The sequence below is a fragment of the Sciurus carolinensis genome, chromosome 8 (genome assembly GCF_902686445.1).
Source record: "Sciurus carolinensis chromosome 8, mSciCar1.2, whole genome shotgun sequence".
NCBI lineage: Eukaryota > Metazoa > Chordata > Mammalia > Rodentia > Sciuridae > Sciurus > Sciurus carolinensis.
The window spans coordinates 19,744,789-19,772,208 of record NC_062220.1 but is presented as its reverse complement, the minus strand read 5'-3'; the positions used below and the strand labels follow the sequence as shown (position 1 = coordinate 19,772,208).

The 27,420-nt window shown below is 33.8% G+C and overlaps 1 protein-coding gene across 1 annotated transcript in view; it reads left to right on the top strand.

Annotated features, from left to right (window-relative positions):
* Positions 1–27,420, top strand: part of Agbl3 (AGBL carboxypeptidase 3) — a 71,672-nt gene that overhangs the window by 10,644 nt on the left and 33,608 nt on the right. Inside the window, 8 exon segments of the mRNA XM_047562097.1 lie at positions 2,611–2,718; positions 8,032–8,170; positions 9,869–10,648; positions 13,608–13,770; positions 17,561–17,687; positions 18,866–18,966; positions 19,435–19,547; positions 26,465–26,531. Of these exon segments, the coding sequence (XP_047418053.1) occupies positions 2,611–2,718; positions 8,032–8,170; positions 9,869–10,648; positions 13,608–13,770; positions 17,561–17,687; positions 18,866–18,966; positions 19,435–19,547; positions 26,465–26,531 (1,598 nt within the window).

Here is a 27,420-nt window from a genome sequence, read left to right as displayed (position 1 = left end):
ACAAATGTGGTATATTGCATGATGGAATATTAACTGGCCATGAAAAGGAATGCTACAAGACAGGTGAACCTTGAGAACATGGTACTAAGAGAAACCAGACACAAAAGGACAAATATAATTCCATTTATATGAAATGTCTAGAAGAGGCAAGTATAGAAACAAAATCTCACATATGCCTGCCCCTCACTCAGTGGTAATACTTTTTTCCCCACTGTTCCCTTCCCCAGTGCAATTATTTGCCTTCAGTTTCCTATTAAAGATTAAGCCTCTCATTCCAAAGGAAGAGTGAGTAGATGGTCTGGGTAGAGTTTTTGCAGAGGTTGCTGTTACTCTCCTCAAGCCAGCACCACAAAAACTTTCCCAGTATGTATAATGATAAGGGAATTTCTTAGATGGGCTCATGATCACAGGCTGAATCATGGTCACAATGGCTACCTGCAGACAGGATGTGGAAATCAGTAGCTACTCAGTCCAGAAAGCTGGAAGCCTCAGACCAAGAGGGACCAGTGATACAGCTCCAATCCAAGACTCAAGGCCTGGAATCCCCCTGGAGAGTCCCTGATGCACTGAGAAGTCTGGCATTTGATGTCCACTAGTGACTGGGCAGCAGCAGTAAAAGCACCCTTAAGGAGAGTCAGCTGCAGGCAAGAACAAGCTTCCCCATTCTGCTTCCGTTCTGTTCAGGCCCCTTGCCTACTGCACAGTGCTACCCACACTCAGGGTGAACCTTCCCCACACAGTTGCTGACCTACATGCCAATCATCTGTGAAGCACCCTCACAGGCACACCTGGAAGTGTGCCTTACCATTCTCTAGGATCTTCCAATCCAGTCAAGTTGACAACCAATATTACACGTGGTGAAGAGGTCATTTCTAGGATATAGAAAGTATTTCCACAAAGAATAAGTAAAAGACAACCCTACAGGAAAATGGGCAAGATAGTTGAATGGGCACTTAACAAAAAATGATACCCAAATGGCCAACAAAATAGAAATGATGGTACTCAATCTTATTTTGAAGTGATGTCTCATTGTGGTTTTACCTGATTGTTAGTAAGGCTGAGTGCAGTTCCATAGGCATATTATAAGGTTAAATTTTACTTATATTAAGTAATAGGATGTAAAGCAAATAGAACTTTAATCATCTGATAGCAGATGTATAAATTGAGGCAAACAATTTGGATGACAGCTTGGCATGATTTGCTGAAGATGAATATATACGTGCTCTACCTAGAATTTTTTATTCCCAAGTTTATACCCAAAAATAAGCACATGTGCTCCAAAGAATATGTCTAAAGCTGTTAGCACCACTGTTCATAATAGCCCTAACAGAAACAACCCAAATGTCCACTAGAAATAAAAACGGGTAAATGAATTGTAGCATACTTCTAGGAAAACATATAGCAATGAAAATGGACAAAATGTAGCAGATTGCCACAACGTGGATAGATTTCACGAATATGACCCAACGTGGATAGATTTCACGAATATGACTGTGGAGGAAGGCACAGAAGAATATCTACTATCTGGTTTGATTTATATTAAGTTCAAAAGTAGAAAAAAAGTGTAGTTTTATATCTAAACTATATTATACACATGTGTATATGTTAATACTTGGGTAGTAAAACTATAAAGAAGAATAAGGAAGTAAATGCATTATTGAAAAGCTAATGGTTTCTTTTCAAGAGGAGGGAAAGGCTAGTGGTTAGGAAGGGGACATGAGTGGGACCCCTTCATACTGGCAATGTTCTATTTCTTGACCAATGTTATTTGCTTTGTGATAAATCGGTAATCTGTGTTTCCTTTTTGCTTTTCATAAATGCATTTCCTAGTAAACATTTTGTTTACATATTTTTTGGTTCTTTCTCACCATGTAAGCTATGGATAGACGTATGTTTTGGTAGATTTTTTTACATGAGCACAAATAATTGGCAAAAATGTAGACATACCATCGGAACAGATAAAAAGTATAGAAATAGACCAACACAATTACGATCAAATGATTTTCAACAAAGGCACCAAAACAGTCTAATGGGTGCAAGAAACATCTTTCAAGAACTGGTGCCATAACAACTCAGTATTCACGTAGAAAAAAAAAATTTGACCTAACTTCACTTAATGTACCAAAAATCTTTAATATGTTTGTAAGTGTAGGGGACATCATTATTTCGGGCAAGAGGCTGACGGTGCAGGGAAAGGAAAAATTAAAGGTGGAACAAGACTCTTAGAGGTGGAATAGAATGGCATTGAGGGCTCAGAAGAAACAGAAATTGTAGTATAAAACCTATAACAAGTAGGAACTAATCTTGAACTACTCAATAATTTAGAAAGAGGCATAAATAAAATGTCATGAGTTTTGTTATAGTGTTAAAATGTTCATTGTTACTTCCTTTGAACCCTTGATATTATCCAACCCTTCATAAAATGCTTAATTTTAGTGTATATATATATATATATAGTGTGTATATATGTATATATGTGTATATATATATATATATACTAAAAAGTATACTTTTTGAAGTATAGTATACTTAATACTTCAAAAATATAATAAAATTTGCCTGTTTTATTTTGAAGTAATATTCAAATAATACCCCCCCTCTTTCTTCCAGATTGGACTCCTTTCTATCCTGAGCCAGTATATATCCCAACAGGTCTAGAAATGGAACCGCTTTATTCAAACTCTAAGGAAGATACTGTGGTTTATCTGGCTGAAGATGGTAAGTGTATAATGAAACACATTGCTGAGAAATAAAATTTGACACCTTGGTTAATGTCTTAGTTATATTTGTTCTGCTGTTAATAGTAGAAATTTCAGATCACTATAAAGGCCCTATCCCCATAATATTGGTTGAAATATTTGATTCGAATGTTAACTTAATATTAATTATATTTTTGAAGAAATGATAGTTTATGTGAAACTCATTTAAAATAAGACTTCATGTTGACCATTATAATGGAGAATTATATTTAGAATGAATTCTGCCTCATGGAAGTTTTCAAAGATAAATCTAGCGCGCTCTGCAGCTGTTGTTCGCTGGCCGTGTATAGCCCACATTCATGCGGTCCTTCACATGGGTTTCTTTTACTTGCATGCCTGTTCAATGCATTTCTTGGTGTTATCATCTTTGAAGGAGAAGAAAATACTCCATATTGCAAATAACATCCAAGATCATATCTCAGGATATCATGCAGGATCAAGATTTACATTTGAGAGCTCTCAATGCAAAATCTATATCTGCTTTTATGATAAGAGAGTACTAATAATCAAACACAGAAGTCTCAGCCCATATTCTAAAGTGTACTGCTGCTGAAGCACTCATGTGAGGAAGTATGAGGCTCCTGACCAATTCCACCATCACCGTTTGATATCCTAGTGTTTTCATATAATTTATATGAAATAATAAATTGATAATTTATAGGAAGCATATGTGTTTGTAAAGTGCTAGCAAGACAAAGAGAAGTTCACAGGGACCGTTTCCTTGTACAGTAAGCAAATCCATAAATCATGATTATATCCATGTTTTTAAAAAACTGGAATGAAAGAAGTACCTCAGATTTTTTAAAATTTGATTTCAAATATTAACATGGTTAACCTCCCTTAGAGCTTCTATACATAACTGAAATAAGAGCTGATAAAAAAATTAAATTAAGGCGAGTCAGTGAGAGGTCTCACCAGGAATTAGATGGCACACATACGATAACATAAGACAGTTTAATGAAATTTAATGAATTTACAAAAGGGTGGACAGAATTAAGGGAGACTAAGAAGGGATGGTGAAGCAAGATAGTACTTCCGATGGAGCAGCGTCAAATGTCTCCTGGGCCTGAAAGGGTAAGAGCACAGAATGGTTTCCAGACCTGCAGAAACCCTTAGCTGTTAGGAGAGCAGTCCCCAAACTGTGGTTTTCCATTTTAAAAAATAAAATAAAAATAAAAACCCGCTAACCTGTGGCGCTGAAGGGAGAGGTCCAGGGGCTGGGGTAACCCAATTTCATGCACCAGCTTCCCTTGCTCTGTGGTACTTCCCCATTCCCGAAGGGCAAGGGGGCCTCTGAGGCAGCCCACAGAGATCAACTTCTTGAGAAATGTATAGTGTGGAGAAGAGCAGAAGGTGAATCTGAAGGTAGACTGAACATCCATGTTAGTTAACATAATTTAATCTTATTTTTATGCCAACCTTGGGAATTGTGAAGACCCACATGTCAGTGGGTTGAAGGAAAGCTGTAGAAACCAGGTTTAAGGATGAAAAAATAAAAAAAAAAAAGTCTAGCATTCTTGGTTTTCATCCAGCATATAAAATATTATTTATAAATACTTTTTCCATTTTTACAAGTGACAGAAACTGAACAGAAAAAGGCAAATTTCAGTAGGTGAGATATAAATTAAATGTCAATGAAAATTAAATTTTCAAATAAAGTTGAAACCCTACGATCAGATACTAAAGATTGTGACATTTGGTATGATTAGTGCTTATTTTGGTTAAATTGAGGTAAAATGTATAGAATAATGAAATACAAAGATCATAAGTGCATAATACTGTGGGCTTTAAATATAATCCATCCTCCTAATCAACACTATTATCAAGATATGGAACACTTCCTTCAGTCACCCCAGAAGCTTCCCACTTGTCCACTTTTGGTCAGTTCCCCAGCTGCATCCCTGGACAACCATTGTTCCGATATCTGTCACCACAAATTGATGTTGCTTAATCTTCAGCTTCACAGATGCAGTCATATAGCAAATACTCTTTTTGGTCTGGGTTCTTTGATTCAGAAATACATTTTTCAAAGTCATTTATGAAATTCGATTCTTTTTTATTGCCAAATAGTATTCCATCTTATAACTAGACCACAGTTTGTCATCTTTTTATGGTTGAAATGTATATAAATATGAATTCTGCATCAGATATATGTATTGTGAATATTTTCTTTCAGTCTGTGACAGACCTTTTCATTTTTATAACAATGTCTTTTGATGAGTAGAAACTTTCAATTTGATGAAGTCAGTTACCAATTGTTTTTCTTTCAAGTTTAATGCATTTTGTGCCCTACTATCAAATCTTTGTCTTCCTCATGATGACCTATACTTTGAGAAACTTTATCATTTTTCTCTTTTTCATTTATGTCTGTGATTCTTCTTGAATCATTTTTTTATGAGTGGTTTGGGATAAGAGTCAAGATTAATTCTTTCTCACCTGCTTATGAAATGATTTCATCATTGACTATAAGATGATTCAATCCTCCACTGAATTGCCTATCCACCTTTATTGTCAGTTGAATAGACACACATTCATACACACACACATTTATATGCACACACACACACACACACACACATGCATATGTTTCTAGATACTTAACACCACATTAAAGTAGCTTTATCCACAGCAGGCCACTTTGATATTAAAATAGCTACTTGAGATTTCTTTTGATTAGTATTTGCATAGTTTATCTTTTTCTAGCATTTGACTTTTAATCTGTACTTTTATTTAAATTCTTAAAAGTTTTGAGGTATAGACAGCTTATAGTTGGGGTTTACTTTTTATAAAATTTGAAAATCTATGACTTTATTACATTTAATATAATTATTGGTGTGTTTGGATTAACAGCTATCATCTTGTTAGCTCTCTTGTATTTATTTCATCTGTTGTGTCTTTTTTGTTCTCAGCCTTCTTTGAGATTGAGTATATTTTTATTCCATTTGTCCCCACTATTTTGCCTTATCATGTGTACCTGTTTTTAAATTTTTATGTGGTTACCCTAGATTTTTTAATATGTATTTATCATTTAGAAAACTCTCCTTTCAAATAATCCCATGACACTTCACATCTTTTTTTTTTTTTCTAGAATTTTCATTTGGTTACTTTTTTTATTTGGTTATTTTTTTATAGTTTCCCTTTCTTTTTTGAGATTATTTATCTGTTACCTCATTAGCTATATCTTTTCCTTAAAGTACTTGTACATTGGGCTGGGGAGATACCTCAGTTGGTAGAGGTAGAGTGCTTGCTTAGCAAGCACAAGGCCCTGGGTTCAATCCCCAGCACCGCAAAAAAAAAAAAAAAAAAGTTTTTGTACATATATTCAAAATCCTTTTCTGTTGCTGGGTGCAGTGGCACACACCTGTAATCCCAGTGGTTTGGTAGCCTAAGACAGGTGGATCACAAGTTCAAAGCCAGCTTCAGCAACTTAGTGAGGTCCTAAGCAACTCAGCAAGACTCTGTCTCTAAATAAAATACAAAAAAGGGTTGGGGATCTGGCTCAGTGGTTAAGTGCCCCTGGGTTCAATCCCTGGTACATAAAAAAAATTCTTTTCTTTCTATTAATTTCAACATGTGGGTTATCTTGGGACCTGTAGAATACATACATATTATAATATATAATATATGTAATATATACATAATATAGTATATGTAATAACACATAATAAAATATATAATATACATTCTATAGTACATATAATATACATGTACATTATACATTATATACATATAATATACATATAGTATATATAATATACGTTCTATAGTATAGTAATGCATATAGTATGTATGCATTATCTCTGGCTGTCTCATGAAAAGTAAAAAGGTTGGTCTGTTTTTATGCTATCCTTATGTTATCCTTACTTTTGAATGTGGTACTATTACATAGGGTGCAGCCTTTCTGGAATACTTAAGGTGTTCTGGGAGATATCTCCATCATGAATACATTGGAATTCCAGTATAGAGTGTATCCCCAAGCAATAAACAACCTTGCCTCCTCAACTCAACAAGACTATCATATTATCTTTAAGTGTTACCTTGCTAAACTATAATCTAGAAAGTACTCCTATGCAGAAAGTGTATGTTGCTTCCTCATGGATCACATTTTTCTTGCTTCTCTGAATGATTCGTATTTTTTATCATATGTAGGACATTGTGAAAGGTTGTTGTAGGGAGTCTGCATTTTTATAAAACTTTATGTTGAATTTTGTTCTAGCAGGCAGTTAAATTGCTGGCAAATCATTTTGCTTCTTTCAGGTATGTGTGTGCGTGCGTGCGTGTGTATGTGTGTGTATGTGTGTGTTATAAGGGCCAGACATGGTGGCACACACCTGTAATCCCAGGCTGAGGCAGGCGGATCATAATTTCGAGGCCAGCCTTAGCAATATAAGGAGACCCTGTCTCAAAATAGAAAATAAAAAGGACTCAGAATACAGCTCAGTGGTAGAACACCCAGGCAGGCTTATTTTTAGGATATACTTAATCTTAAGCTACCCTTACATGTGAATATGGTACTTACACCTAGGGTACAGGCTTTCTGGAGTTGCAGTTGAATGCCCAAGGTGTTCTGGGAAATATTTCCACCATGAATACATTGGAATTCCAGTATATTCCCAAACCATATGTTGGTATCTCAGTCCTCAGTGGTACTTCTTCCTGTCTTTCTAAGTCTCATCCTTCCTGTAGCTATACCCTCAGTAAAAGACTGGAACCTCTGTTGAGATTGCTGAGGCTCTCCCTCTATATCGCTTTCTTCTCTCTGGTGCCTTGCCTTACAAATTTCAGCAACTCCAAAAAATAAGCAATCTTACCACAACTCAACAAAACTGTCATGTTATTAAGTGCAATCTCCCTCAACTGTGGTCCAGAAAGTATCCCTGTGCAGAAAATCAGGGCTCACTCCATATATTTATGTTTTTGCAGTGACTGTATAGTTCTGTTCTATATGTTGTCCAAAGTAGAAAAAGGAGCTCATATTTTATGTTCAGTTTTACAGTCATTTACAGTGAAAGGGAAAGTTCAGGACGAGTTACTCAGAAGAAGTGGAATGAATATTTTAATATGAAAAATATATAAACTTAATTTAGGTATTGCTTTTCTAGTCTAAGTACTCTTAGATTCTCTTTACTTCAATCCAAATCTGTATACATTGGTAACAAATTACTTTAAATTTACAGTCTTCATGCTTGTAGAAGTGTAGTTCCAAACTCTATGCAGAATGGCCTGCACACTTCAAACATGTCTCTACTTTGATGGTCTGTTCTCTTACCAGCTTATAAAGAGCCCTGTTTTGTGTATTCCCGAGTTGGAGGCAACCGAACACCCTTGAAGCCACCTGTGGACAACTGTGACAACACTTTGATGTTTGAAGCAAGGTTTGAGAGTGGTAATCTACAGAAGGTAGTCAAAGTGTAGGTTTTAATAATTTTTATTTGAGGGACTAGACCATCAACTATATATATTATTTTTTGTATTAGGTACATTGAAGTTCTCATTAGAAAATTGTAATTTCTGAAGTATAGGTGCTAATTAGAGATATGAAGGATTTGCTACATTTATTTTACCTATTCCCAGGTCATAATTTATACCTGTACTCAGATGTACATTAAAAAAAAGTTACTTGGTAAAGGAAAAAAAGTCCCAACTAATAAGATTGTATTATATAAACAATAGTCCAGTGAAATATTTTTGCCCTTATTAACATCTTTTTATAATTGTATTTTCTTCTTTAATAATAATAATATAAAACATTGACTGCATAATAGAGATCCCATACTCTGTCTCAGAGTAACACATCCAAATATTATTTGCTTGTAATAAAAGCAGCTCATTAAGAAAAATATAAAAACTTTCATATACTATAGGTCAGAGTAGAGATTTTTTTCTTTATTATTTCTATTTAGCAAATTAATATTCATTGGACTTCACAACATAAAGATTAATCAAAATACAATTAAATTATAATATAAATATTAAAATTTTGGTAATCTAGAATATAATTTTGTATTTAACTTTTTTCCTATGTTATTTATAAATGCTTGTTGAATAAATTGTTGCATTTCATTTATGAAACAAATAAAATACTTGCAATACTTACTATTTTTAAAAATTAATTCATATTTCCAAAAAAAACTATATAGTTGTTTCATTAAATGTAGAATAATATTTTGGTGAAATTAAACATCTCTTAACAGTAACATTTTCTGGGCTGATGGTGTAGTTCACAGCTTGCCTAGGATGAAAAAGGACCTGGGTTCGATCCTCAGCAAGTTCTGGAGGTTGGGAAGTCCAAAATCAAAGTAGCTGCAGATTCAAAATCTGATGAAGGCCTACTTCTTCATTCTCTTCATAGACCATGCCTTCTCACTGTGCCCTCGTATAGACAGAAGGGCAATCATCTAGTTCCAACTTCCTGTACTGTTCCTGTCCCAAGATTTCAGAGGTTCAGTCTGTGGTTGGCCAGCTCCATTGCCCTGGGCTCAAGAGAGGCAGAAATCATGCCCATGAGTTTTGTGGAAGAGCTTTATTTAACATCATCTTCAGCGGCTAAGTTTGGGATTCACATAGTTATGAAATGTAGTCCTTGTACTAAAGAAGTTATTGTACTGAAGGAATTCAAATTTTGTAATTTATATGTGATCTGTGAATCTATGTGATAGTCAATCTCTCAGTGAAAATCACTTCATATCCCTAGAATTGAAATTATTAGAAAACAGAAATATGTCTAAAGCAAAAAAGGACAAATGGATTTTTCTTGTTATCAATACTTCTTTTGAATCATTTATTTTATAGGAAACAACTGCTTTGAAATATATAATTTTTTATCAAAGCCCGTGTTTTTATTGTGTTCTCTTAAGCACAAAGAAATACAAAGGATTTAGAATTAGCACAGAAGCTGTTTTTCAGCCAGTGAAAGAGAAAATTTCAGAATTTTATCTTTTGGAATTACTTGCTATTGGATACTGCCTAAGTAAACATTGTATCCCACAAAAATCTTTCTGTGGATATGTAAAATAGATAAAAATAAAATAATTTTCTTCATTTAACTTAAACTCAGATATCATTTTTACCTTCTTATGTGCTTTCCCCCTTCCTTTCTTGTGTATTAGGGCAGAATATGAATACCAGTTGACTGTGCGCCCTGATCTCTTCACAAACAAACACACCCAGTGGTACTATTTCCAAGTCACTAATACCCAAGCAGAAACTGCCTACAGATTCACTATTGTCAACTTCACCAAGCCCAGTAGTCTTTATAATCGGGGTATGCGCCCACTGTTCTATTCTGACAAAGAGGCCAAGGCCCATAACATTGGCTGGCAGAGAATAGGAGACCAAATCAGGTATTACAGGAATAACCTGGGGCAGGAAGGCCGCCACTTTTTCTCCCTTACGTGGACCTTTCAGTTTCCACACAACAAGGATACCTGCTACTTTGCTCACTGCTATCCATACACTTACACCAACCTGCAAGAATACCTTTCTGGCATCAATAACGACCCGGTACGGTCAAAGTTTTGTAAAATTCGAGTCTTGTGCCACACGCTTGCCAGGAACATGGTGTACGTGTTAACGATCACTACGCCCTTGAAGAACTCTGACTCCAGAAAGAGGAAGGCCGTGATTTTGACTGCAAGGGTCCATCCGGGAGAGACCAACAGCTCTTGGATCATGAAAGGCTTCCTAGATTATATTTTAGGAGACTCAAGTGATGCACAGTTGCTTCGGGACACTTTCATCTTCAAGGTGGTACCCATGCTGAATCCAGATGGTGTGATTGTGGGAAATTACCGGTGTTCCTTAGCTGGACGAGACCTCAACCGCAATTACACATCCCTCCTGAAGGACTCTTTTCCTTCTGTTTGGTATACACGGAACATGGTCCATAGGTAAAAGAAGACTCAAATTATCTCTGCTTGATTAGTAAACTTGGTAGCAAGAATTTTGCTCGGGTTGGGGTTGTGGCTCAGTGGTAGCGCGTTTGCCCAGGGTGTGAGGCCCTGGATTTGATCTTCAGTACCACATAAAAATAAAATAAGGGTATTGTGTCTATATATATATATATACATACACACACACAGAGAGAGAGAGAGAGAGAGAGAATCTTGTTCCCACAATCCCATTCATTTTACTTTGATTTTTCTTAAGGTACTTTGAAACGACCTTATTTTGTCCCCATTCTTCCCAAACAATTTTATAAATTTGTGGCATTATGCCACTGGATTCAATATCTTTCCCTTAAATAATGAAATAGACCCCAGAATATTTTGATGACTCTGTAAAAATAATAGTTAAATTTGCACATCCCAAATTTGGTTGCTTGCTAAAGCTAACAGTAGCATTGATGTCTACAGTGGGATTCTTGAATCCCTTTTAAGTGTATGTTAACTGCATTTCACAGAGCCTTCCATTGTGTTGATCATACATTGCTGAATGGTCTATCAGATTACATAGTTATTTAAACTTGCATGAATATCATCTTAATTGCCCCTAGGAAAACTGAACAGCTTTAAAATTTCCAAAGACTCTAGAACAATAAAACATATACAATATTTAATTATTTATTGTTTAGGTGAATTCCTTGATGGATCATGGTAACAATAATGAGGAATAGACATGTGCTACTGTAGAGAGTTTTATTGGAGTAAGAGAACACCCTTTCCTAATTCTAAATCTCTTAGCTTTTTTGTTTAAGAGTAGGGATTTAGGGCTGGGGAGATAGCTCAGCTGGTAGAGTGCTTGCATTGTAAGCACAAGGCCCTGAGTTTGATTCCCAGTACTGCCAAAAAAAAAAAAAAAAAAAAAAAAAAGAGCAGGGATTTAAGAATTAAGCATATCATATTGAAATTCCTTTTATATTGTTTACTAACTGTGCAATTTAAAAAAAAAAAACTAAGTCAGTTTTGTCATCTATAAAACAGGAGTAACAGTACCTCAAAGTTGAGAGAATTAAATGAGAAAAGTATTAACATGCTCAGAATAGGGGCTAGAACATTGAACTCTAAATGCATTTAATATGATTCGTCAAGTGTAAAAAGAAAAAAGTTCATTGAATTTCCCTCCCTCACACATGATGGATTACAGACCATCACCTGTTGGCTTGTCTTTAAGGACAAATGTCTCAGTTCTTAGATTGCCCTGAAGGAAGGTAACAAGCAGGAATCTATTCAATGAGTTTCAGAAAGACTTCTAAGAAAGAGAAATACCTCAGTGCAATTAATCAAAGGTAAGTAAAATAAGAAATTGGTCCTGTTTGTATGGAAAGGTGAGCAGCTGTAAGTAGATCTAAGAGTAAGTATATTTAAATCATATTAGAATAAGAGAGAGTAGATCTTAGTTCAGGATACTTAGTATAAAATACTTACATATCTTAGTTACATGTGGATAAGAAGAAAATCCAAATTATTCTCTAAAAGTATTTTAATTAATGTAAGGTAAGATACCATAATATCCTATTTTACTTTAGAAGTAATATTTCTGTAGGAATGGATTATTTAGAAGTAGGTTTTTTTGACTCATGTTATAAAAAGCTAAAAAGTAATTAAAATGAGGAATTTGGGGTTTAAAAATGCACAGCCTACTTCATATTTAAGTTCTTCACTTTCTTGATATTCATGCTTATCTAGTTAGTATTTTAAAAATTTGCAGTGATCTTTCAGTGGCTTTATGTCAAAGGTATGTTACTGATTAGAATTTATTTGGCAACAAGTGAGATAAGAGTAATGAATGAATGTAACAGATTTCAGTTTGAAATTTCATTATAATTTAAAGGAGAATTGTTTTTAATAAAAGCAATGTTTTAAATAATTTATTTTAGATTTTAATAGTTTTGTTTTATATATTACTATTGCTAACATTTTAGTATTTATCCTTCCACATATAACAACAAATGGTACAACTTTCATTAATATAATAATGCCAGATAAGATCTGAAAATATAAAAAAGAGACAAAAATGTTTATAACTTTTTTTATTTTTCATAAGTCTTCTCTGTTAGTCATTTTCCTTAGTCAGTTTGAGGGTCTTATTTTTTATAGTTTTAAAATCATTGAGTGCTAAATTATGATTGTGCCCTTACAGAATGTATAATAATGTCCTTAATATATTTCTTAGAAATTTATTACAAAATTTTCAATTCAAATTTTGATACCATTTTTCTCAGAATGATATTTAGCCACCATACTAATTAAGAATTAACTATTATTTGGTTACAACACCAATTTCTCAGGCATTCAATTTTTAACAAATATTTGGGTACTTATTATGTGCTGATCTAGAAGATTAAAAGTAGTCTTTATCCACAAGGAGTTTAAATATCAAAAATATGGAAACCTTCTAGACAAAGTGTCAAGGAAATGCTACCTATAAAGTGCTACATTAGTTTGAAAAGAGAAAAATAGATGGGCTCTGCTAGTCAGGCAAGAAGTGAAGCATAGGATGGGTTTCCCTGGGTACGGGTAGCAGTTACATTTATAAAGGTGAAGGGGGAAGACATTCCAGTCCTCCAGAATCGAGATGAAAAGTAATGCGCAAAAGCAGCAGTGATCTGTTTTCTCAGCTCAATAGAAAGCCAGAACTATAGACCAGAACTTGCTGGGACAAAGTCTTCGGAGTAAGGTAAATTTGTTCTTATGAAAGGCAGATTTTATATATAACAAACAGAAACTTATACATGTTTTAAAAAATGTGTATTAATAATAATATGTGGTATAGGTAAGAGAAGAGTAAAATTGAAAGCTAGCATATAAGAAACTGTATTATTTGGATTTTACATTTATAAATCCAGAATTGTACCCATAGAAAATTCTGAGGTAATATTTAGTACTTTGTTCTTTTTCTTCTTGATAGGTTGATGGAGAAACGAGAGGTTATTTTGTATTGTGATCTCCATGGACACAGCAGGAAAGAGAACATCTTCATGTATGGTTGTGATGGTAGCGACAGATCCAAAGCATTATACCTACAGCAACGAATCTTTCCATTCATGCTGAGTAAAAATTGTCCAGATAAAGTAAGTACTTTTTAAATATTTTTCTTTTATTTTACTAAATGTTGCCCATGTAGGATAGTGGAATGAATCCTATTGAGTAACCTTCTTTTTGTTAATCATTTTGACTGATTTAGACACCATAAGAAAATAACTATGTGGAATTTTTCAGTGACCAATAATTTGAAAATAGGAGAAGACAAAAATTCCCATAGTCCCACCCTGTTAATGCCACCACTGTTTTACCTTTAAAAAGCTTCCTCTAGCTGGGCACAGTGGCCCATGCCTGGAATCCCAACGGCTTGGGAAGCTGAGGCAGGAGGATCTTTAGTTCAGAGCCAGCCTCAGCAATGGTGAGGCAGTAAAGCAACTCAGTGAGACCCTGTCTGTAAGTGAAATAAAAATAGGGTTGGGGATGTGGCTCAGTGGTTGAGTGGCCCTGAGTTCAATCCCCAGTACCAAAAAAAAAAAAAAATACAAACCACAAACTTCCTCTACTGACCATTTTCATCAATCAAGTTTTGGGATCTTTATTTATTGTTTTAGTATATATTCAGTGCCTAAATTATGTAGGCTAACAGATGTGCTCTTAAGAAATACATAATAATTTCCTTAAAGTATTTATTAGAATTTTACCAGGAAGTATTTCAAAAAAGAGAATAGTGTATTTTCAGACTGTAGAAACCACTCAGTTACAAAAGATGTGAATTTTTTTAAGCATTCTTTAAAGATTTTAGATTAACTGAAAAAAAAATTTCTGTAAACTTCCTCTTAGGTTCTCAATCAAACAATTCAATTATAAAGACCTTACTAGGAAGTACTTATTGTTTTCTGGGGATAACTAGGACCCAAAGATATAAAAAAGAAAGGATGATCTGGTAAGAATAGCTATGTACAGAAATCATAGCTTTACTACCCAAAGAGTGTTTATTCCTTTAGAAAGATCAGTGAAAGCAACCCCAATACCCGAAGCTGTCCCTATAAAGTCATGGAAGTACTCATAGGTATAGTTTATTACTGCTATAAAATGATCCCATTTTATTAAGATATTTTAATATTTGTCTATTGACATATTTCTTACATGAAACGGATCAGTTGCTTGAACAATACAACCAGTCTACAGTTTTAAACAGGTCTTCCACATAATATAAATTTTACTTAAAAGATATAGGCTTGCCAGGTATGATGGCACGTGCCTGTAATTTCAGCAACTCAGGAGGCTGAGGCAAACAGATAGCAAGTTCCAGGCCATGTTCAGCAACTTAGTGAGACCCTGTCTCAAACAATAAAAAGGACTGGGGATGTTGCTCAGTGGTAAAATGCCCCTGGGTTCAATCCCCAATACTAATATATGTATGTGGAGAGAGAGAAGGGGGCGAGGAGTGTCCATTCTAGGTTTTTTCTTAAACATGCTCCTTAAAATCTCTTTGTGCAAATCCACAATTATAGTTGGAGATATCAAATTCCTCTCTCAATTAATAATTGGTACACAGACAACAGACAAGGATATATAAGAACTGAAAACACCATTGTGTGAGTCAGCTTTTTGTGACTGTGACCAAAATACCTGATGGAACAATTTATAGGAGGAAAAGTTTATTTGGGGCTCATGGTTTCAGAGGGTCAATCCATACTCAGGTTACTCCATCACTCTGGGCCTGAGGTGAGTGAGACAGAACATCATGGTGGAAGGGCATGGCAGAGGATAGTTGCTCAGCTCATGACAATCCAGGAAGCAGAGGGAGGCCTGGGATAAGATATGATCCCCAAGGTCATGCCTCCAATGACCTGCTTCCTTCTCTCACACCCCACCTCCCTAACCCTACCACCTAATAGTCCATTCAGCTCTCATATGTAATCATTCCACCTCTGAACACTCCTGCACTTCATGACCCTTGAACTTTTGGGGGGATACCTTATATCCAAACCATAAAAACCATCACATAACTGATTTCAAGGGACATTTAGAGAACATTTTACTGAACAACAAAATACACATCATATACAAATGCACATTTGTAAATAGAACATTTGCAAAAGTATGGATTATATCCTATTTTAATACAAACCTTACAAGTTTGAAATAATTGGAATCATATAAATATGTCAACTGACACAATGGAATTAACTTAGAAATCAATAAAGGAAAAAAATAAGATCTCCAAACATTAGAAATTAAACCACATTTCTAAATAATCCTTAGTCCAAAGAGGAGGTCTCAAGGAAAATTCAATAAATATTTTAAACTGAAGGAAAATGAAAATACATGACATATCACATTTTGTGAAATTCAGCTAAAATAGCAGTGCTTTAAAAAGAATAAAGATCTCAAGTCAATAATCTTAAGTTTCTATAAAAAGAAACTACAAAAAGAAAACAAGCCCCAAACAAGCAGATAATTAACAGGAGCAGGTCAGTGAAACTGGAAACAGAAAGCCAATGAAGAAAATCTTTAAAACAGAAAGCTTGGGAAAGAGCAATAAAACTGAGGAAACTTAAATCAAGACTGATGAGGAAGAGGAGGAGATGACACAAATTATCAATATCAACAATAAAAGAGGATATCACTACAAACCCTGCAGGCATTAAGACAATAAGACAAACATGTTTTCATTTCTTCTTTCCAGTCTGTCTGCCTTTTCTTTCTATCTCTTGCTTTACACTCTGGTTAAAACTTTCAGTGTAAGGTTGTACACCTATTAGAATGGCTAAAATTTAAAACACCGATCATCCCAAATGCTAACAGGAATTTGGAGCAACTAGAATTCTCATTCATTGTTGAGGAGAATGAAGAATGATATAGCATTTTGGAAAATAGTTTGGCATTTTCTTATAGTTTAATGTATATACTTAGATCATCTGGCAATTCCATTCCTAGGAATATATCCCTAGAAAAATGAAAATTTAACATTCAGATATAAACCTTTACACATAAATGTTTATATCAGTTCTATCATAATTTCCCAAAACTGGAATCAACCCAAAATATCCTTTAACTGGTGAATGAACAAATCAACTTTCACACATCCACACGATGGAATACTGTTTAGCAATAAAAACAAGTGGATAAATCTCAAAGGCATATCCCATGTGAAAGAAGCTAGCCTCAAAATGTGGTGTCCTGTATTATTATATTTATGTGACAATCTTGAGAAACAAAAAGTAATTGGAGGGTGTGACTACAAAGGATAGTATGAGACCTTTTGTTCAGGGTAATAGAACTATTTCAATCCCAGTTGCAGTGGTGGTACATGAATCTCTACATGTGTTAAATTTCTTAGAATGGAGCACAAATCAATTTTGTATTATGTTAAGTAAAAAAATAAAATTTCTGCAAAAATCCTTTGGTAGACAATGATCTCTTTATAGACAATTTTTAATGCATCTTTCAAATGATCTTTCATATAAAAATAAAGAATATTTAGTCTATTTTGGAGATCTATAACAATAATCTTCATTTCTAAAAATGTTTAAACACCTGCCTAGAACTTAAAAAGATAAGATTCCATCCAAACAGTATTAAGATTTCAGTGATGTTGTATTAATTAATTATATGTTAATTATTGATTAATCAGTATTATCAGATGGTGTAGACATGTTATATAAAGACAAAGTAAATTTTATTACTGGAATTAGAATCTAGTTCTCAGAAATGTACACATGTCATCTTTAAATGAATTATTTCCATTGGTCAAGAAATGAAAAATAACTCCTTGAGCTTTAGTGAGAATTACAGATTTTACAGTTACTTTTTCATTTTCAACCCTTCTTCCTAAGAACGAAACGGGTCCCATTTTTATTGTCTTTTTGTCAGTTTTCATTCCCAGCTTGCAAGTTTAATATTCAGAAGAGCAAGGAAGGAACAGGAAGGGTGGTAATGTGGAAGATGGGAATCAGGAACAGCTTTACCATGGAGGCCACCTTTTGTGGATCTACTTTGGGTAAGGTCAGGTATTCTCACAGCCCCCAGAGCATTAAACCAAAAATATGTATTTTCAATGTAAAATTAATAGTAGAGTTGATCTGGTAGTTAGTTAACTCATTCTTCCCATGTGAACGTATGCTGATATTTAGTCAATATATATATGGAATGAATAAACTTCCACTATAAGGTATCTCTATTTTCATTTCCCTTTTCTCATTTAAAAAGGAATGTTGGACATGTTGTGTGTAGAATAATTGGTTGTTTCATAAAATAATCTTCAAATACTTGTTTTTTAAAAGAAGATTTCTATATATTTTTAAATGGGGGTTTCTGATGATTTCAAGACAAAGCAATGCACATACCTAAAAATGGTGGAAATATTCTTATTGAATTTGGTCCTTGAAAAGCAAAAATGGACTGCTATGGGGTTTGTGTGTGTGTGCATGTGTGCGTGTGTGAATTTATATTTAAAAGGAAACACTTGAGTCCATTAACTAAATATTAAAATGTGCTTTGTAGTCTCATGTAAGAAATCTTTTAGTCACATCTAACACATATTAATGCACTTAAAATACTCTAGATTATTTTTTATATTAATTTTTTTTAATTTTAATTATTTGTCACATTGTTTGACAATGTATCTACTCAAAGGAAAATGCTAGAATTCACATAAATGATTTCTGGTTAGTTTTTTTTTTTTTCCTTGCAGTACTAGGGATGGAATTCAGGAGCACTCTACCAGTTGAGCTATCTCCCCAGCCCTCTGGTTAGTTTTTAAAACATCTTAAAACTGATAGAACATTATTCATGATGATAAAAACATTCTCTCATAAAATCTTGATCCACTTTTTTCAGAGTGATTACTAATACTTTTTATAACTTGGAACCAAATATTACAGAAGTGTCTAACTGAATTTTCTTTTCCCTTGCAACATAAACTAATCTGTGTTAAAATAAGGAAAAGCAGTAGCTTAGGGTTTTTTTTTTTTTTTTTTTCCTTTCAGCATTGGAGTAGATTGCTTTATTTTTAACTTTAATGTGATAAGCAGTTAAATAACCTGCTCCAGAGAGGAAAATCCAAAAGATAGGATATGGAATCATATCAATGTTTGTTCACATCATTGCATTTTAGACCTGCTTGCTAAGGAAAAGTGAACTCATCCTCAAGGGCAGATAAACTTATTGATGTTTTAGGTAATAAACGAGGCACTCATTTCAGCACAAAAGACTTGGAGTCAATGGGCTACCATTTTTGTGATTCTCTCTTGGACTATTGTGATCCCGATCGGAGCAAGGTAAGCCAAGAGCGCTTGATAAAGAATCAGATTCTAGCCTATCGGATAATACAACCAGCCTGTCAACTTACAGCAGTTTTTTCCTTTTAATGTCCTAAACCCATGATCTGGGAGTTTTGTTATTGTTGTTTGTTTGTTTGTTTGTCATATTTAATGTCCCAGTAACTGTTATTCCAGGTGCCTATAAATATTCAATTAGTTTGATTAGGAAGTAAAAAAAAAAAAAGATTTTTTAGCACTGCAGATTGAACCCAGTGCATGGTAGACAAGTGCTCTACTACTGAGCTACATTCCCTAGCCCTTTCTTAATATTTTATCTTATATTGAGGAAGAGTTTGGCTAAGTTGTCCAGGCTGGCCTCAAACTTACAATTCTCCTTCCTCAGCCTCCCAAGTATCCAGGATTATAGACATGTACCCAGCATGAAGCAATTATTTCATAATGAACTCATTTATAATTTTTCTCTAGTATTATCAGTGCCTGAAAGAACTAGAAGAAATGGAAAAACATATGAGCTTGGAAAAATCCTATGAAGATTCAGATACTTCTCTAATAGAAATTACATTGGATCTAGAGTCTAGGTAAGTCAGTACTGTTGAACTAATGCAATTTGTTCTATTGTTTTACTATGCTCTTTATAATAATACTAGGATATTGTTGTCAATTCCACACTGAGAATTCCAACTATAAGCAGGGGGCAGTGCACCTGATTTTGTCCAGACCACATCTGACTTCAGTTGATTTATTCTTTTATTCAAATGAGCATTGCTATGCACAGTGTACTTTATGTGAAAGACATACCAAATTGTTTTGTTTGCTTTCTCTCTTTTAGACTTTATTAAAGCATTTTATGTTCACAGCAAAATTGAGTAGAAAGTACAGAGATTTCCAAATTGCCCCCTACCCCCCCTACTCACATAGCCTTTCCCATCACCAACATCTCCCCACCACAGTGGTATGTATGTTATCATTGATGAGTTTATATTGATATGTCCTTGTCACTCAAAGTCCATTCTTAAATTAAGGTTCACTCTTGGTGTTATAGATCTTATATTTTTGGACAAATTTATAATGATATGTATCCACAATTAAAGTATCATACAGACTATTTTCATTGTATGGGTTCACTTCAGAGTTCACCTATCCTTTCCTGCCCTCACCCCTAACTCCTGGAAACCTTAGATCTTTTCAATTGTCTCTATAGTTTTGTCTTTTCCAGAATGTCATTTGATTAGAATTGCACAGTATATAGCCTTTTCAAACTGGCTTCTTTCAATTGATAATATGCATTTAAGTTTCATTCATGTCTTTTCATGGCATAATAACTCATTAGCACTCAATAATATTCCATTATCTGAATATACCACAGTTTATTCACTGTCTTACTGCAGGACAGCCCAGTTGCTTCCCAGGTTTGGCAATTATGAATAAAGCAGCTCTAAACATCCATTTGCAGGTTTTTCGGTGGATATAAGTTTTATATCCTTTGGGTAGATAACAAGAAGCATGAATGGCCACTTAAGAGTATGTTGTTTTTTTTTTTGTTTTGTTTTCAACATTGGAGTAGATTGCTTTCTCTTTATTTTTAACTGTAATGTGGTAAAAACAGTTTAAAAAAATCTACCCTTGTAACAGTAATTTTTAGCATACAATATATTATTTTGACTATTGGTACAATGTTGTATAGCAGAACTCTGCAGTTTATTCATCTTTCTTAACTGAACTTTTATGCCTTTTGGTAACTCCCATTTCTCCTACCTCAGCTCCTGGTAACCATCATTCCATTGTTTGATTCTATTAATTTGACTATTTTTCATACTCCTTATTAGCGGAATCATTCAGATTTGTGTTTCTGTGACTGACTTATTTCACTTAGTGTAATGTCCTCAGGGTTCATTCATATTGTCACATACTGGAGTGTTTCCTTCTCTTTTAAAGCGGGGCAGTATTCCACTGTATTACATGCCATGTGTTATTTGTCTGTTCATCTGTTTATACATACTTGGGCTGTTTCCACATCTTGGCTATTATAAACAGTGCTGCACTGAGCATGGGAGTGCCGATCTCTCTTCAGGCTCTGAATTTCAGTTCTTTCAGATAAGCACCCAGAAGTAGAATTTCTGGATCATGTGGTAGTTCTATTTTTAGTTTGCTGAGGAACCTCAATACTACTTTCAATAGCAGCTTTGCCATCTTGCGTTCCCTCTAACAGTGTACAAGGGTTCCAATTTCCCTACATTCTCACCAACAATTGTTGTCTTTTCTTAATAACAGCCATCCTAACAGGTGTGAGGTGAAATTTCATTGTGTTCTTTATTTGCATTTCCCTGAATATCAATGCTGTGGAGTATCTTTTCATATGCTTGTTGGCCATTTCTGTCTTCCTTGTTGAAATGTCTATTCAAGTACTTAGCCCAGTTTGGTTATGGAGTATTTTTGGCAATTAAGTTGTAGAAGTTCCTTAGGGTTTTAAGATTAATCCTTTATCAGATGTACAATTTGCCTTTTCTCTGTTTTTCCTTTTTAGTTTGATATAGTTTAGCTCATTTATTTTTGTCTGTGTTGGCCTATGTTCTTAGGGTCATATCCATAAAATCATTGCCAAGATCAGTACCATGGAGCTTTGTGTTTCTCCTAGGAGTTTTACAGTTTCAAATCTTTCCTGTAAGTACATTTTAAGTTCTTTTTTAAATAGTATAATGGTCCAGTTTCTTTTTTTTCTTTTTTTTTGGGAGGGGTGTGACGCGGTAGGCAAGGCAAACCTTTACTTCTGCCAGAGAGCATGCTACAACCTGGCTAGCAAGGGCGCCTGGGCGTGCAGCAGGCCTGTTTATACACCTAAGTCCTGGCTGGAATACTCAGAGGTATGATCTATGTGGTCGGGTAATTTTAGAATTAGGACTGTAGAAGGGAAAGTCTACTACAATTGGATCCAATTAAGGCTGAATATTATCTTTTGAAAATGGAAGAGTCTACTTTCATTCTTCTGCTTGTGGATATCCAGTTTTCCCTACATTATTTGTTAAAGAAACTATTCTTTCTCCATTGTATATCCTTGACACTCTTGTTGATTATCAGTTTACCATATATGGGCAAATTTATTGGGGGTTTCTAGATTCTATTCCAGGGTTCTGCTTGTCTGTAGCTTTATTATAATATAATCTGAAGTCAGGAAAAATGATGCCTCCAACTTTGTTCTTTTCCTAGATACTTAAGATGTAAAGTTAGGTTGTTTAATTGAGATCATTAGTGTGATCGTTTATCACAATAAATTTCCCTCAGTACTGCTTTTGCTATATCCCACAAATATTGGTATGTTGTGTTTCCAATTTTGTTTTTCTTTAGGTATGTTTTAAATTCCTTTTTGACTTTTCCTTTAACCCAAAAGATCATTCAAAGGCGTGCCATTTAATTTCTATTTACTTGTGAATATTTCAGTTTTCCTTCTATTATCGATTAATGTTCTATTCTATTGTGATCAGCATGATACTTGGTATGATTTCAGTTTTCTTAAATTTGTTAAGACTTGTTTTGTGACCCAACATGATCTGCTATAAAGAAAGTTCATGTGTACTTTAGAAGATGTGGATTCTACTGCTATTGAGTGAAATGTTCTGTGTGTATCCATTAGATCCATTTGATCCATGGTATTGTTCAAGTCCTCTGTTTCCTTATTGATCTTCTGTTTGGTTGTTCTATCCATTATTGAAAGTGAGATATTAAAGCTTCCTACTATTACTATATTGCTATCTATTTCTCCCTCTAGTATGTAAAGTTGCTTTATATATTTAAGTACTCTTACGTTGAATGTGTATGTGTATGCACACAAGGTATGATGGATGTGTGTGTATCCACCATATCTTCCTGATAGATCAACCCTTTTATACTTAAATAATGTTCTTTGTTTTTTGTAATAGTTTTTTAGCTAAATTAAAATTTTAATGTCTTTATAATAAAATAGCATAATATTAATAGGCTAGACAGAAACTGAAAGAATATTTTTCTATATATATATATAAAAACAAGAAATGATTGCTATATAAAGCAAACAAAGTAAAAGATAAATAATAAATGGAAAACTATAAAATATATGAACTGATAATTCACAAAGGAGAAAAACAAAAATATAAATATATTAAAAGATACTCAACCTCATTATTAACCAGGGAAATGAAATAAACAACAAAATATCATTTCAATCATTTTGTGATAGTTTTTGACCTAGTCTACTTTGTCTGATGTAAGTATAACTACCCCCACTCCATTTGGTTACTATTTGCATAGGATATCTCTTTTGGATGTCTTTACTTTCAGCCTATGTGTGTCCTTTAATCTAAAGGAAATTTTTGTAGATAGCATGTAATTGGGTATTATTTTTAAATCCATTCAGTCACTCTCTGTCCTTTGGGGAATTTAACCCATTTAAATTTAAAGTAATTATTGATAGGGATGATTTATTGTTGAAATTTTGTTGATTGTTTTCTATTAGTCTTGTGGTTTGGTCTTCCCTCTCTCCAAATTGTTTTTAGTGCTGCCATTGCCCACAGAGGACTGACACTTTTATAGACATAAAAGTACTATAATATTAGTGAATAAAAAAGTATAAAATTCAATGCTAAGGAAATATTGTTGGAAGAAGGAAGGTATTGATTTTAGAACAGTTTCTATAGGAAAGGTAGAATAAATGTTTTATTCTTCCTTGTATTTATACAGTTTCAAATTCTGAAACTTCCACTGGTGACTAATACATTTATTTGCAGATAGTATCATTTTGAACTCATGGATTTGTTCATATTTGACATGTTCTAATCATTTACAGTTATTATCATTCTAATGCTCAAATTTCCTCAAATCTAGTCAATAGAAGATGCTTTAAGTTGACCTTAATCTTTTTGACATGTCTGTTTTATAATTAGTCATGATAAGATTTCTTAGGCTCATCTTGTACATTCCCTGCCCTAGAACTGGAATATACCATTTCTTCCAGAAATCCTGATTCCTTTTATGAAAAATGTCATTTAGATAACATACCTAGATAGTGATTATTATTACTTTAGGTATGTTTCAAGGGTTTGAGTTAGGAAATAAATTTTGTTTGTTTGTTTGTTTGTTTTCGTACCAGGGATTGAGCCCAGCATCACTTAACCATTGAGCCACTCCCCAGCTCTTTTAATTTTTTATTTTGAGTCAGGGTCTCCCTAGGTTGCGTAGGGCCTCACTAAATTGCTGAAGCTGGCTTTGAACTTGCGATCCTCCTTACTTAGCCTCCCAAGCTGCTAGGATTATAGGCATGCACCATCACACCTGGTGGAAATAGTTATTTTTAAGAAAAAAAAATATGAATTTGTAGTTATATTTCCAGCAAGAAATTTAAAACTGTAAGATTTTTTTCTTCCTTTATTTTATGCTTGTATCTCATTTCTATAATGCTAAAAATCTGTTCCTAGTTACATTAGTGCAGATATTTACTTACTTTATCCTACAATCTACCAATAAAAATACCCAGTAAAATGAATACTGATGCAATTTTAGATTTCTTTGTAATTCTTTTTAGACTTAATATATATACACTATATAAACTATATACTGTTTAGCATTAGTATATCATATATATATCACTTTATATATATTTGAAAACTGCCTACTTTTAAATTTTTTCTAAATAAGGATAAGAGATAAAAGGTGATGTCAAATAAGATAATGTACAAAGAAGTATTTCATAACATGGTACTATAAAATACTATATAAGTAATATGTTTTAGCATATATTATCTATCTAGAATAGCTTTTTAAAGAGATTCAGGACTCTGGTAAATTGAGAATAACCTTGCTTTTCTAGTATAAATAGGCTCATATACAGGAGTGTATAGAAAGGTTTTTGAGCTTATAGAATTATTCTATGCTAATTATTTCTTTTTGCAAAGTTTATAAAATCTAATTCACAATAAAGAAAACTTCATTCTTGCATGTCCAGAAACATGACAAGTGTACCTCTTATGCATGTATCACCCTTTTGAAAAGGAACATGAAAACTTCCATCTAATTTTTCTAGAGAATTGAAAAGATTTTAAAAGGAAACTGAATTATTTAGCATGTAGAAAGCATAACTCCAGTGTGCTTAAGGAAGCAAGACCATACACAGTAATAGGCAAAAACATGTGAAGCAGACTTTACTACAATAAAAAGACTAACTGAATATTTTTTAAAAAAAGAGAGAAAATAAACATAGGTACCTGAAGAAAGCTTATAGTTGGACCTGAGAAGCAAAGTAAAATAAATAAAATCCTTTGAGGTTTAAATTGCAAGTACACATATGCAGTTTTTCAAATAAAAAATTTCTTTTGGGCTGGGGAGATGGCTTAGTTGGTAGAGTGCTTGTCTCGCAAGCATAAGGCCCTGGGTTCAATCCCCAGCACCGCAAAAAAAAAAAAAAAAAAAATTTCTTTTATAACTGCTAGGAAACAAAATGTGTTTCAAACATCTAAATAAGAGAAAATTATTTGATTTAAAAGAATTGATGTGCCAGGCATTGTGGTGAACCCCTGTAATCCCAGTGACTCTGGGAGGCTGAGGCAGGAGGATCACAAGTTCAAAGCCAGCCTCAGCAACCTAGCAATGCCCTAAACAACTGGGTGAGACCGTGTCTCTAAATAAAATACAAAATAGGGCTGAGAATGTGTCTCGGTGGTTAAGTACCCCTGGGTTCAATCCCCAGTACCAAAAAGAAAAAAAAGTATTGATGCGTTTGATTTGTAATTGAAAATATTTCTTTATAAAGCAAAATATCTAGTGGTACTAAAACAAATAATATTTTATGATTAGGTTATAAAATAGTAAAGCAAAACTAAAACAGCTTTGAAAATTATCTTGCTTAATGACAAAATATTTTCTAGTGCACATTCTCTCAGATACTACTGTAAATATGATAAACTAGCTATGTAATTTCTTAGCCAAAAAGGACAAATTTAAATAATAATAACATGCTTTAAAACATAAGTATGTATTTATCTTTTTGTATATATGAAAATAACCTGTATACACATGTGTACATATTTACTTATTTATTTCTAAGGTACAATCTAGAAAGTTTTATTTCTTATTTACCAATCTGACTTTTTATTTGCTTTTTTTGTCTTACTGCATTAACTAGAACCTTCAGTTTAATACTGAACAGAAGTTCTGGAAGGGGCCATGCCTGCCCTGTTCTGTCTTTGCACAAAAGCATCTAGTTTCTCACCATTAAGTGTGAGGAACACATACATCCTAGGCAAGTGCTCAACCACTGAGCAATTTCCCCGGACTTTATTTTATTTTATTTTTTTTATTTATTTTTTGGCAAGTCTTGGTAAGTTGCCCAGACTGGCCTTGAACTTGCAATTCCTCAACTTCAGCCTCCCTAATAACTGGGACTATAAGCATGTATCACTGCATCCAGAAACAAATGAAATTTTAAAATGCCACCAAAACATTCTATAAACTAAAATTATTATTTTTATAGTAGCCGAGGCTCTGACAGTTCGGAATCCAATGACTCTCAGACATATCTTCTCAAGGTAACTTCTCAGGTATAATTAAAAATTTTTCTTATAATATGGGTATGCTATTTAGGTTACTCTTCTTATTGTGACTAACAATCTGGAAAATATTTGCAGTTATGTAATTATTACATAATAATGCTTCTGATTATGTGCATATCTTTAAATAATAGAATTTTTTAACTTAAGATTTTTCTCATACACTTTATAGATACTAATGGTTAAGATTCAGAGAGATTAAATTGCTTCTCAAAAACCACACTGTTAGTGAAAGAGGTGGCAACCTGACATATATCACCTGATTACTAGCACAATATTCATTTACACATTTATTACTTAAATGCATATTGTGCTCCAACTATAGTGTTGTAGCACCGGGCACTGTCTATGTATATGCTAGGGACAGAGCAGTGAACAAATGAGACAAAAATCTTTCCCTTTGTTATCTTTTATTCTGACTGGGAGAGACACAGTAAATAAGATAAATAAGTAAAATATATGACATATTACATGGAATTGGTGCCTGATGGAAATTCCAGAAAGAAGAGGAATAAGCAGTTTAGGTGGACATTGCAGTTTCTGAGGAGGTTACCAAAATGAAGACATGACTAAGGAAGTGAGGGAACAAACCAAGCAAGATACTAGGTTAATTAGCTACTTTCTGCTTAGCAAACAACTTTAAAACCTCAGTGACTTAAAACAAACATTTTTTCACTCATGGAGTCTGCAGGTTGTTTGTGCTAGACTTGGATAGGGTCAGCTGATCAGGTTGAGTCCAATTACATTTCACATGTTTCTTATTTTCCTTGGATCAGAGATTACTCAGGGAAAAATCCAATGGTGAAAACCCAGTAAGTGGAACAACCAATCAATATAAGCCTGTTTATAACTACAGTCTCCTGGCAACCATATGTCATAT